The sequence below is a fragment of the Acomys minous genome (assembly GCF_964271855.1).
Source record: "Acomys minous genome assembly, chromosome: 17".
Taxonomy (NCBI): Eukaryota; Metazoa; Chordata; class Mammalia; order Rodentia; family Muridae; genus Acomys; species Acomys minous.
This window is the reverse complement of record NC_140500.1, coordinates 53023255-53037005: the sequence shown is the minus strand read 5'-3', so window position 1 is coordinate 53037005 and position 13751 is coordinate 53023255. Positions and strand designations below refer to the sequence as shown.

Genomic DNA, 13751 nt, shown 5'->3' with positions numbered 1-13751 from the left:
CACCAATGGTTAGCAGTTAGAGTTGGGCCTGTTACTCTGGGTCCCTGTTTGAAGCATGGAGTGACAGCTCTGGAAGACGCCATGAGGATATCCTCCATCTATGGAGCCGGAAACTGTCATCCCAGGTCAGGGGATTTCCTGGAGGTCATAGCAGAGGTGATGACAGGTAGACTCTGCCTCCTTGTGGGGAGAGTGGGGTCTAGAACCTGTGACGGACCCACAGGTAGCTCATCTGGGTTTCCTAGGCTCTATCCTCTCCATAGGCACTGATTACAGTTTATGGTTGTCCCCACAGTGAGGGTCTGAAACCAACACTGGGCCCTTGGTGGGTTCTTTAATTGTTTTTTTAAAAAATTATTTATTTATTTACTTATTTATTATCATGTATACAGCGCTCTGCCTGCATGTACACCTGCAGACCAGAAGAAGGTTGTGAGCCACCTTGCTGGGAATTGAATTCAGGATGCCCAGACCCACCTGCCTAGGGATGGTGCTGCCCACAGTGGGCTGGGCCCTTCTGCGTGCATCAGTCTTCATTCAAGTTAACCTCTTTCAGACATGGCCTCGGGGCCCGTCTGATCAACTGAAATTCCCTCTTGCCAGGTGACTCTAGGTTATGTCAGGTTGACAGTAAAACCTTCCCAGCATAGTTGTGTACCACCACGCCTTGGGAAGCAAGACCATGGGGACCAAAGTTTCTCTAAATTTTCTGCCGTCTCCATAAGTGGGATGTCTTCATGGTGTCTCCCAGGGCTGTCATGCCAACGGGGACCAGGTTACGTTAAATTTTCTATTTCTTTAATGTCTTTCTTTTAAAAAGAAGATTTATTGAGATCATATTTACAGCCATAAAGTCCCCCTGAATTGGAAGGCTTAGTTCAGTGGCTTCTAATATATTCACAGTTATGCAAAAAATCATCTAAATCTAATTCCAGGGTATTCTCATTATGGTCCACGTCCTGCCCCAGCTGCTTTCTTAGCCTCCGGCTGCTACTCAACTCCTTCTGCCCATGTAAGTGTGGATTCCAGCTGGCCTGGAATAACCAGGAATCTCTCCACCAGGGTTTCCAGGCCATGTGCCTCCCCCAGCGCTGTGGGCTTGCCTCCCTGTCACTCTCCCAAGCCACATTACTCCGAGTTCTTCACAGATGTCCCCCCTGCCCTACATGGTCTCATTTCTGCTGGTCTTGTCTCTGCTCTGTTGTCCTGTCCCTGCTCCCTGTCGCCCATATTGACTTGTCTGGGCTCCATGGCTTCTCATCCTCAATTGGTTCCTTCCAGCCTATCCTAACCTAAAGCTGGAGTGCACGATGGTCCTTGTGTGCAGGCTCGGCATCAGCAACGCTATCAGAAGGCTGGCCCAGGCCCAGCGACCTGATGAGAGCCGCTGCAAAGTCCTCAGCAGGCCCTGAGGAATGAGAAGTCCGTGGGAGAGTGGGTGAGGAGTCTCTCTACCCCAGAGTGTCAGCCCTCAGCGCTGTGGCAGGGGCTGGAGGGGACACCCATCGTATGTGTTCCCCACAGCAAAAGCGTTTCCCCCAAGATCCCCACAAGGACAGAGGATGTGTTGTCCCTTTTGTCTGGTCCTGCTGGGAGCCTCCCTATCTTGGATGACTCAACTCTCTCATTGTATAACCATCAGGTAAATCACTTGGCTGTCCTGTAAAAGGGGTTTACAGCGGCCTTCCTGCTACCCTTCATCCGCCACCGGAAGGCAGCACTGACTGGACTCTGCAGGACCCTCACCTCCATGACCACCAGCTTGGTGGGAAGTTATGCTGGGAAAGAGCCTACTTTGACTCTCAGAGTGGATTTTTAGCTTCTGCTCCTCCTGGCTGTGTGACCTCAGACAAGGGACTGACCCTCTCTGAGCCTCAGTTCTGTATCTGAAAGATGTAGGAAGTCCTGTTAGGGCTACTGGTACAATGTGGGCCAGCTCAGAGTGGCTGCCCAGAGCCGTGTGGTGTGCTCCCCGCCCTCCCTGCCGATGGGGTTGCTGTGCTCCATCCGGGAGTACAAAGAGGATGGGTTTGCACTTTTGTTTGAACAGATCCCTGTGTGTTCCTGCTGGTCAGAAGCCTGTTCCTTTGGCGACAGAGCCAAGGGCCAGGCCCTGCTGGGCTTGGGTCAGGGTATTTAGCTGCTCACTTCCTGCCCCGCCCGTGTGTTTGTCATTCCAGCTGCCTCCCCTCCAGATGTGCAGCTGGATGCTCCTCCCTGCCTGCCGCTCCCTAGTCGGTGCTCCTGCTGCCAGCTGAGTCCTCCCTGCCTGTCTCTCACACTGTACTCCCCTGAGACCACTTTGCCAACTGTGTGCAAATGCCCAGCGTCCTTTCTACCTATAGTGTTGCCTGGCTGAGAGGTGACACTCCGTTACCAAGGGCAGGCGGGTGGGTTATGTTTCGGGTGTTGGCTTCAACTCTGGCTATGCAGGGATCTAGTCGTTTTATGAGACACTCTCAGGGGTTTGCCACCACTACACCCATTTTATAGATGGGTGACTGAGATGCAGGGAGTTGAGTTTAAAGATACTGTCCAAGGTCCCAAGGCCAGTGAAGCAGAGAAATGTGCTGACCACCCACTTGGTCTTTTGCCCTGGTGTTTCCTTGCCCTGTATGCCATCCTCCTGAGTGCTCAACTATACTGTGCAAGCGGATGTGCCCCTATTGTCCAGATGGAGTCTCTGGAACTATTTATTACAGGGCAGCGGCTGCACTGGGCAGAGCAGCACTGATGCGTAGCTGGCGGGCGGCGGGCTCTTCTCTAGCCCCTGGCCTCCCTTCAGAATGCAATCTAGGACCCAGAAAGCCACAGTCTCTGGGGTGTAGGTGGTAAAGTGTGGGAGGCTGAGCACAGGGTCACAATGGTCCTGCTCATGCCCAGAGAGCCAGTGAGCTGGTTTGCTTTCAGGGCCTGTTCTCTCCTCTTCTCCACTCACTCACTGACATGATTGTGGGCCACGCCCCTCGGTGGTGTTGGGTTCCTGGAGGTCAGTAAGATGCAGTGCTGGTGGGAGGTCAGATCCCACTTGCATGGGGATCCCACTTGTTCCCTGGGCCGCAAAGGCTGAGCATGACTGCTCTGGGCTTTCTTCAGAAGCCTGGGATCCAGAAGCTCCCATCATGTAAATACTGGCAGTTCATTCAGCCACATCAACCAGAACTCTGAAGAGGTCAGGGATAGGTAAAGAGGCTGCCGAAGGCCAGCGAGCTCTGAGATGGAGCCGGGAGTCCTGACTGCTAGTCAGTGCTCTCTTCCCTGTGATGAGCCTTCCCAGCTGAGCAAAATCTTTTTGGGAAGCAGCTTCATGAAGGGTCCTGATTGGTCTGAGGGGACCGATAGGATCCTGTGAGGGATGTGGGGACTGCTTGGGTCTGAGGGGATCAGTAGGATCTCATGGCTCAGGGGCTGCTGGCAGTTCAGCGGCCACTACTTAGGCTGAATGGAAACCTGGAGAGGCTCGGCTCTGCTTGGGGAACAGAAACAGTCAGGCCAGCATGTCACGAGGGTTCCAGGTTCCTGCTCCTCCAGGCCATCTCCCTGCTGAGCAAAGAACAGGGTAGAAGGCCAGCTTGGAAGAAAGAGGAGAGGGGAGCAGGCTGGGAGGAGGACAGTCAAGTCGGTGCAGTTGGCAGGGGACATGGGACCTTCTTGTGCCACTTCCCAGGTATGGGCATCGCGGCACACTTCCTCATATAGTTAGTCTTTAGGTGCGCGTTGGCTGCTCATGGCGTGAAGTGTGGACATCTGGAGACAGGCCATAGGATCAGGGGGAGACTGAAGCTGGGGCCCCCCAACAGGCTGACGTGGGGAGGCTTCGTCCAAGTTCAGTGCCGTGAGAGGTGGAACTTTCAAGACGTGCAGCCTAGTGGGATGTCTTCAGGTCCCTAGGCATGTGCCCTTGGCCATAGGATGTAGGCTTCCTCTCACTCAACCCCTGGTGGGCAGCTAGGACCCTTTACCATCCACTGTAGACTCATTTGATAATTCACAGAGGCACATGGTATACACGTATACTCACATTTGTGCTAACGTTTCCTGGGGAGGCATGAGCAAAGGTCTGTTCATCCCAGTTAGGACCATGACAGACCAAATGGTTCCACCCAGCTCTACCTTGGTGAACCCATGGGTTTACCTGGGGTTACAATAACAGGAACAACTTAACAGGGCGTGTGTCCTCCTGCAGCAGTTGTTAACTATTGGTACATCCTTGGGAAGCTGGCAGGGTCCATGCCCCACAAAGGAATGTTAGGAGGCCCAGCCTTCAGAGGGCATTGTGTGTACAGTGGACGCAGCTTTGATTTTAAGGCAGCAATAGTGTTGTCATGCCTAGAGGACAGCATCATTTTTCTTACCACCCCCCACCCCCCACCCCCCATGCCCTGTCCTGGCTAGTTTTATGTCAATTTGACACAAGCTACAAGCTACAGTCATTTGAAAGGCCGGGGGCGGGGGGGGGGGGGACCTCAACTGAGAAAATGCCTCCGTAAGATCTGGCTGTCGGATGTTTTATTAGTGATCAATGGGGGAGGGCCCAGCCCCTTGTGGGTGGTGCCATCCCTGGGCTGATGGTCCTGGGTTCTATCAGAAAGCAGGCCGAGCAAGCCATGAGGGCACTGAGCCAGTAAGAAGCACCCTTCCATGGCCTCGCATCATCTACTGCCTCCAGGTTCTTGCCCTGTTTGAATTTCTGACCTGACTTCATTCGATGATGAACAGTGATGTGAAAATACGTGCTAGACAAACCTCCTCCTCCCCAACTTGCTTTTGGTCATGGTGTGTCATTGCAGCAACAGAAACACTAAGACACTTACTTACCGAGAGTTACCACTCGGTATCTTCAGGTAATTGATTCCAAGATCATCCCCCTCTCCATTTTGGGTACCAAAGTTTGAGGATGCTTACATCTCTTATGTACAACCCGTGCACAGAAGCTACGTGCATCCTACTTCAAACACCTGCAGATCCCTGGTTATCATGAGGCAGGGTGAATGCAACGTGGTGATAGCTGCTACATTGCACTGCCTTGGGGGGAGCAAACACAAGAAGGATGTCTCTGCACCTTTGCTCAGTACTGTAGAGGTCTTTTGGAAATATTTTCCCGTTTTGAGTTGGTTGAGTCCACAGCTGGCGGGGTCAGTGGATAGGAGGGCCAGATTATAGCCATGTGCATGCAGGAAACATTTCAGTCTTGGCCCTGTTTGTTGTTGTTGTTGTTTTGTTTTTTGAGACTGGGTTTCTCTGTGTAGCCCTCGCTGTCGTGGAATGGCACTATGTAGACCAGGTTGGCCTTGAACTCACAGAGATCTGGCTGCTTCTGCCTCCTGAGTGCTGTGATTAAAGGAGTGTGCCGCCACCACTTGGCTTTGCCCTGTCTCTTAAAACTTAAAACAAACAAACAAACAAACAAAAAACAGATAGAACATCTAACCCAGTAAATTCCCTAATGCCATCTAATGCTCCACTTTCTCTAATTGTTCCCGAGGTGGGCTGTAAAGCTTGCTTTGTAAAGGTAATGCCTCATCAAGGATGATTAGCTAGCACTTGGTTTACCGTGGTGGTTACATCCCCTGGGCTTGTTTTTCTGAAACTCCCCCATGAAACACATGCTCTGAAGTGTCTTTTGATGGAGCGTAATGGAACAGGCCTTTGCCAAACGTCCTGTGGGAACGTAATGTACGGACTGCAGGGCTTTGGGTCTCGGCGGACAGCTCGGAGAGAGCTCACACCTGTGCTGCCTGAGCAGATGGAAACCAGTGCTCCCTGGTGTTGCTTCCAGCTCGTTAGCTCTGACTTCCCCCTGGCCCCATTAAAGTCATTGCTCTGACTTGCCAATGCCCTTGCCTATTCTTAAGTTTACTTTGTACAATGGGAATGATCTGTGTCTGGCTCTTTTGGAGGAAGAAAACACATCAGTCCCTATCTACGTTCTTGTACGGAGCAGTTACATTGCTTTTTAACATGGTTAATGGCAGTCCTCGCTGCCATGGCAACCGGAAGGTCTCAGTAGCCTTCTGCTGAGGGAGTGAGTCACAGCTTGTTGATCTTCTCCGATGCTGATGATGCTGATGGACAGTTGGGGCTGCGCTGCTGCTGGCAGTGTTCCTCTGTGTCTTTGGGAGCGGGAGTTGTCCCCGAGTATTAACTGTGTACCTAGACGGGCATCTGCTGACTAGAGGGTGTGTGGCGTTGACTGAGGTTTCTCGGTGTTTTCCCACAGCACCCCCTGGAGTTTACATGCACTCAGTTTACATGTATGTGCAGGGTGGGGTGGGTTTCCCACCACCCCTATCTCTCAGGCTCATCCCAGTTGCAATCGTCTTTCATCCTTGGCCCCAGGGTAGAGCAGCGTCTCCTCTTGGTTTTAGGTCACATTACTAAGAATGGTAGCACTGGGTACTTTTCCTTGGTAGCTGGCCCTTTTTTGATCTCATTTGTCTATGAGTGTGTGTGTGTGTGGTATACGATAGCTCAGGCCTCTGTCTGGTCATCCGTAAAAGTGGCAGTGTGTCAGCACAGTGCACTGAGAGCCTGTGTGGGGGAGGGGCCACAAGTACAGCTGCAGGTCAGCACACAGCAGGGCCAGCCAGGCTTGGGTGAGCCTAGTGGAAGGCATGGGGCGCATGGCATGTGTGTGTGAACAGGGCTGGGAAGACCAAGGGGATGGAGAGGTAGACGTTGAGAAGCAAGGCTGCTTGGGCTCAGGTTGAACCCCCATCCTGGTGGCTCCTTCTGGGCTCCCCATCACTCCTCTGCCCCCCCCCTCCTGTGCATTTGGGGCAGAGAGCAGAGAGGAGGCTAGGACCCTTGCTGCTTTGTCTACTTCACATGCCTCAAAAATATACTCAAGGCTCCTGGGTGGCCCAGAAAGGCTCACCCTGGGTTTTGCAGGAAATGCCACCATGTCCCTCAAGGTTGGTGGGACTTGCAATACTGTGTCATTCTCTGGGTACTGTGCTGAGGCCCACAAAGCAAACATCCTGTTCATCTGGGCCCTGGTGGAGACTCCTGCCAGGAAGAGAAAATGCTCTGCAGCATTTTTCAAAGCCAGGATTCTTCAGGGCTTTTATGTCAGGGAAAGGGGACTGTCCAGGGGTCTTGATGTCTGGGCTAGATTGTTTGGGACACTCATTGTTCTGTGATCAAAGGAGGTTATAGTCTCCGGATCTCTGAATCTATTTACAAGGCATGGGCTTTGGAATAGATAATACTTGCCTCAATATACAGAAGGCTGGGCTCCTCCCGAGACAGCATCTGTTGCTGGGGCTCGGGTCTCCACTCAGATGCTTGGTGCCATATCCATGTAATCCTTTTAAAGACAAATGTCGGTTTATATAGCTCCTGAGCTCGGCCTGAAATGCCTTCAGGAATGATTTCATTTCACGCACACATCTGCCTCTGGCTCCTTCACACCTGTGTGTGATTGGCTGGGAGCAGCTTCATGATCTCATCTCGGACCGTTCGGTATTTCTGGAATCCTTGCCGTCACAAATGGCCTCGTGCGAGCGCGCGCGCGCGTCTGGGACCCTCTTGTCTGGGTTTATGGGGTGTCTGTCAGTATGTTAGATTTCTGGGAGGGGAAGTGCCAGCTCACAGGTCTTTGTGTTGTACTTCAATGCATTTTTAAAGAAAAAATAACATCAAATTTCTTAGGCATCGAGCATCTATCTCAACAGCATTAAACGCAGTCACACTGGAGCGAGGTCCCTCCCACCCTCACTCCCCCTCCCGTCTTCCCAAGCTGCAACTGTTCTTACGGAACACTAAGGCCCAGCCCCTGGTGCCCGCCACACTACTTTCTGTCTCTGAATCTGAGTGGAAACACGTGTCGTCTATAGTCTTTGTGTCTGGCTTGCTGCGCTATCATTTCTAAGTCTTGGGCCACAGTCTTCGTTATGGGTTTTTCTAGTCCTGTTGTTACCTTATCCATTCATTCCCCCCCCCCCCCGCCCCCCCCTTCCTGCAGGCAGTGTCTTTCCTCCATGTCAGGCTTGTGGGATATGAGCATGTCACACGGTGATTGTGGTCATCATTGGTGACTTGTTACAACATAGGGACCATGCCTTAGGAGGCGTTTCTAGGATAGGTCAGTTCAGTGGCCTGGGGCCCCTGGGACATCTTTTTATGTTTTTCCTGATAACAAAATCTCTATAAAATGAGTCTGCATCTTCCCTCTCAGCAGGTGGCAGGTTTGTCACACTATCTCTCTCTGTGTCAGTCAGCAGTGTGAGAAGTGGGGTTTGGTTAAGCAGGTGGGTAAAGGATGCATCATACTGGTTGGCAGGACCCTGAAACCTGATGCTCTGAAGACCGCACCAGAGTGGTCCAGAGCCAGGACAATGCCAGGCCATGTCACTGTCCAGCAGGAGGTGAGGAACCTCACTCATCATTAGGGAGGCCCAGCCTACCCAGAGGAGGCAAAAGGGCAGACCCAGTGGCCCTCCCAGGCATTGGCTGTGCTCCTGTGACGGTTTAGTTCACTCAGGAAGGTGCAGTACGCCACATCTCGGTGTGAAGGACCAGCGTAGCCCCCCACTACACACACAGGCACCAAGGTCTGGTGTGAACCGTGGGGTGGAGTTCTCGGTGTGACCTTGGATGTGGAGTCCACATTAGACCCAGTCCCCCTCATGCTCCAAGTGAGTTAGCCTTCTAGTACGAGGTCACAGCTCCAGATGCCTTGGAAGTGAGGGAGCTAGGGTGGGAAAAGCCAAGGGAGTAGTGGAAGTTCACCAAGCACAGGCTAAAATCTGGCCTGAGATCAAGAAACTAGACAAGAAGACTGCCGAGTCCATGTGAAAGCGGCACCTGGGCCTGCTAGAGGCTCTGTTGACAGAGAGCTCTGTCAGGTCTGGCTGGATCAAGTTGCTCATGTTGCCTGGAAGGGGAAAGGGAAGAGGGGAAAGTGAGGCTGGGATATCTAATCCTCCACTTCCTCTGGGCAGAGGTAATAATAACAGTTGGAGTGTTTGGCCCTGGGCCTGGCTTGTTACTGGCACTCAGCACACTGGGGCTGCCACTGTTATCTCTTAGGGCATTCGTCATATGTTGCCTGGCCAGGACCCCAGATTCTGGCGCAACCTGGTAATCCCATAGGGATTTCTTAGAAAGGCCTTAGGGAGGGAAGATTCCAGCAGAAAGAAGTTCAGGTGTTAGGGTTTAGATAGGAAATGTCCCGCCGAAGGCTCACTATTGTCTTAAAGGCTGGGTCCTCAGCCAGTGGGCCATCTCTTCGTATCTTCCATATACACATTTACACCCTCTTTTCTTCTTTTTCTTCTCCTCCTCCTCTTCCTCCTCCTCCTTCTTGTGACAGGCTCTGATTAGTAATCCCCCTGCCTCAGCTTCTAGAGTGCTTGGTTTACAGACATTCTTGTAACTGGAGGCTAAGTGGAATGAAGTGGTAAAGTCGGGACACACACAGTCAGAGAGACTTTCTATGAAGATATTTGATCCCTGAAAAGGGAAAAGAAAGGAGTCAGCCTGTTTGAGAGCCATAATTCTGCCCCTTTTTGTTTTTAAGTTTTCATTTTGAGACAAGCTCAAAGGTTGCCCATGCTGGTCTTGAACTATGATCCTGCTGTGTGGCCTTCTAGGTACTGGATGGGTCTACCAGGCCTAGATATTTATGTGGATTTGAGAATCACTTGGACAAATACCGTAAACAGATTGGGTGTTTGATCATAATTGTACTAAAGCGGAAGCTCGCATACAGGAGAGTTCACACACTGAGTACACTGACCCTCTACTCAATGTGCATAAATGTATGTGCTTCAAATAAAGTGGTTAGAAGCACTTGCTTCCCTAGCAGAGAACACTGATTCAGTTCCCAACACCCACATAGCACCTCAAGACCTTCTCTAACTCCAGTTCTAGGGACCTATTGCTCTCTTGTGGTCTTTGTGGTCTCTGTACTCAAGTGATGCACATACATGCACACAGGAAAAATAGCATTAAATAATTCTAAAAAGAAGGAGCAGGAAAGAAAGAAAGAAAGAAAGAAAGAAAGAAAGAAAGAAAGAATAGAAAGATTCCCTTTTTGTTGGTCAACATGCTCAGTGCTGATTTCTTTCTGGGTTTATCTTTCAAAAGGCATTTTTTTCCCTACTACTTTTCCTATTACTGTATTAAGAAGAACCATCAGTTTTGGTTTTGGTCATTGTGTTATACTAATTGTTAATTAGTATTAATTTTTATTAAACTTTATTATTACAACCAAATCCCAGAGAAAAGCAGCTCAAGATAGTTCTTAATGGAGTCCCACAGCCCCCTTGCCTCAAGGCTCTTCTCGGTCTCCTGTACAATCTGGGCTACTTGGTGTAGCAGAAACCGAGTCAGGCCTTCAAGTGTCTTCAATGGGTCATTTAGAGACATGTCTTGGCAGAAAGTCTTAAGGTTGGGGAAGGGGCTAAACAAGTTACAGGTCAGCTGCTGCCTGTGCAGTCTGCCCCTGTGGGCTCTGGAGTGAGCATCCCGCCCCACAAGCCCTTGAAGCCATTGCTCTACCCACCCTACAGGAGGACCAACACTTACAAGGGAAGGGCTGTAAGTACAGGGCAGGGGAGGATGGAGATTGGGGTGAGAGGTCCCCCTGCCCAATGCCTGCGGTATGTACTGCCCTTGGTGGCCGCCAAACCCAGCCACACCCCCTCACTGCAACCCACAGCCTCCACCAAGGACCTGATCGAGACATGCTGTGCTGCTGGCCAGCAGTGGGCCATTGACAATGACGAGTGCCAGGAGATCCCCGAGAACGGTGCCGAGAGTGACGTCTGCAGGTAAGTGGCCCAGGGTGGCCAGAACTGCTCTTGCCTTCCCTGGGCCCCAGATGGGTGAGGGTGGCCAAACCATTTGGCCAGGCCAATACTGGGAGATTAACTGGGCCTGAGAGTCAGCTGACCCCATGGATCTGGAGCTGTCTTGTGTGCAACTTAGAGTAAGTTCAAAGGACCAATATCACACTGGGGTTGCTGGGGCTCCCCACTCACAGTGGCTGTCCCTCCCCCAGCTCATCCACCCTAAATACCTCAGAGCCTGACTCCTCTCCGCCCTCCTCTGCCACCTGTGCTGTGGCTCAGACGCTGTTCTCTGCTTCTCCTGCCAGGATTGGCCTGCTGTTATCTCCCTTTCTCATTGTTTGCAACCTACCCACTTTTTTTTTTAACAAAGGAGAATGAAGTTCAGAGAGGCAGTGTGATTCACCTAGAGTTGCACAGCTCATCAGCAGTATGTCAGGATTAGAACCCATATTTTCTAATGTCTGGCTTGTTTTGTTCCTGCTTCCTCCTCCTCTTCTGGCTTCTCTTCCTCCTCTTCCTCTTCCTCTTCCTCCTTTTCCTCCTCTTCCCCTTCCTCCTCTTCCCCCTCCTCTTCCCCCTTCCTCCTCTTCCTCTTCCAGTTCTGAGACACAGTCTTACTGTATATCCCTACTGACCTGAAACTCCCTATGAGGACCAGATTGGCTTCAAACTCAGAGATATGCCTGTCTTTGCCTCCAAAGTGCTGGGATTAAAGACGTGCACCACCATGCCTGGCCCCACTCTTCTTTCTTTAGAGAAGTTTAAATTCTAACCTTGTCCCTTCTCTTTCCTTTTTGACACTCCCCCATGAGTTTTTTCTTTCTTTCTTTCTTTCTTTCTTTCTTTCTTTCTTTCTTTCTTTCTTTCTTTCTTTCTTTTCGGTTTTTGGTTTTTCGAGACTGGGTCTCTCTGTGTAGCCTTGGCTGTCCTGGACTCGCTTTGTAGACCAGGCTGGCCTCAAACTCACAGTGATCTGCCTGCCTCTGCCTCCTGAGTGCTGGATTAAAGGCGTGTGCCACCACACCCAGCAAAGGTTTATTATTTATTTATTATCATGTGTACAGTGCTCTACTTGCATGTACACCTGCAGGCCAGAAGAGGGCATCAGATCACATTATAGATGGTTGTGAGCCACCATGTGTTTGCTGGGAATTGAACTCAGGACCTCTGGAGGAGCAGTCAGTGCCCTTAATCTCTGAGCCATCTCTCCAGCCCCGTCCCCATGAGTTTTGAGCTTTGGAGCCATAATGAATATTTACATCCCTCTTGAGATGGACTTCAACTCTATCACTGGACTACTGTCCCCTGAGTGTGTCCCACCCAAGTAATGCTGAGTCCTGTCTCCCATGACCCATGCTTTGCTGGTTCATCAGCCTCTTCTTCCACAGGTCACACATGTGGGGAGGGGCAGATAATGACCAGAGACCCAGACACCACTCTATCTGGCAGATCTAATCTGTCTTTTCTGAGGTGGGGTCTCTAACTGTCTCAGGATTAGTAGCGGAACTCTGAATGCCAACACCTTTCCCCAGAGGTCAAGGACACAGCTCTGAGCCCAGTGGGTCCCAGACCCCAATCAAACCTATGTGACTTGGTAGGGGTTGTGTCTGCCCTGTGGCCAGTACTGGCCTCACTTGCTGTAGACCTCAGGTGGGGGCTTCCTTTCTCTAAATTCCACTCCATCTCCCTCCTGTGAGGTGGGGACTGTCACTCTCCTGGGGGGGGGGGACCCAGGAAGACAGGTACTGAAGCACTCCCCTGTTTCAGGATAGCCCAGAGGCACTGCTGTGTCTCCTACCTGAAGGAAAAGAGCTGCGTGGCTGGTGTCATGGGGGCCAAAGAGGGTGAGACCTGTGGAGCCGAGGACAATGACACCTGTGGTGTCTCTCTGTATAAGGCAAGTCACACCTGCCACAATCGTGGCTAAGATGTGTGATACCACATCTTGGAGGGGGATGGCGGCCAGACTCACCATGTGCCCAGGAAATGTTAAGTCATGGCATTGGTAAACAAGTCCACCAAATTTGCATTGAACCCCACCAATAACCCGGTGACATCTCTCTGAGGTAGGCCCGGTTGGGTGTGGCAGGGTGTGGTGTGCTTGAAGGTAGTGGCTGAAGGGGTGTGTGGGTGGAGGCTGTGATGGAGTGCACAGCGCTTCTAGGATCAGTGTCACTGCAAGCAATGAGGAGTCCTAGGATTCTGGCTTTCTCTGCACATGGAGGCTGGAGGCAGGTGGGCCCAAGCTGCACTGGGGCCAGGGATGGAGCAAGAGGAGGAGGAGACGGTAGTAGGCGAGGATCTTGCTGCAGGTGGGAGCAGAGTCCGGCTTCTGTGGTTATCTTTACCTCTAGCCCAGCTCCCTTTTCTCAGCCTCAGTTTCCCCATGCATAAAGCACGGGCAAGGCATCCTCATCCTTGGGTAGGCAAGGTTCGGTGCCAGCACGTGGGGCTTGTGTTCATGTGGTCTTCAGCAGTGGGCATTGCAGCACCAGATGAAAGACAGGGGTGTTACTCACCATAGCTGGGCCTGTGGCTGGCTTGGCACCTGAAAATGTCCAGCTGGGTTTGTGTGGCTGCTTCTGGAGCCAGATGATGTAGAACTGATGGTCTCTGTTCCCTGCAGTCTCTCCCACAATGGGCTGGCTGGGCCTGGCTCAGATAGGGCTCCCTGAAAGAGACTGAAAGCCTAAGTGTTGCCCAGCTTTCTTCACTGTGACCACATGCCGAGACAAACTTTTCTTGAGAGTGAAAGGTTTTGGTTCGGTTTGCTCACTTGGCAGTGCTGCCTTTGGGCCTGTGGTGAAGTGGCACAGCGTGGCATGGTGTGCATGGTAGAGCCAGTTGCTTACCCAAGAGAGAAGAGACTAGTGTCCCCAAGTCCCCTTCAAGTGTATGCCTTCAGTGACCTAAGACCTGTCACTGGACCTGCCCTGGGCCCTGGGGTAGGCA

The 13751-nt window shown here is 51.6% G+C and overlaps 1 protein-coding gene across 4 annotated transcripts in view; it reads left to right on the top strand.

Moving 5' to 3' along the window:
- FBLN2 (fibulin 2) overlaps positions 1–13751 on the top strand; it is a 58256-nt gene that overhangs the window by 26062 nt on the left and 18443 nt on the right. For all 4 annotated transcript variants that reach the window (XM_084766767.1, XM_084766768.1, XM_084766770.1 and 1 more), the window contains 2 exons: positions 10667–10778; positions 12567–12696. In XM_084766767.1, coding sequence (XP_084622893.1) covers positions 10667–10778; positions 12567–12696 — 242 coding nt within the window. The remainder of the gene's footprint in view (positions 1–10666; positions 10779–12566; positions 12697–13751) is intronic.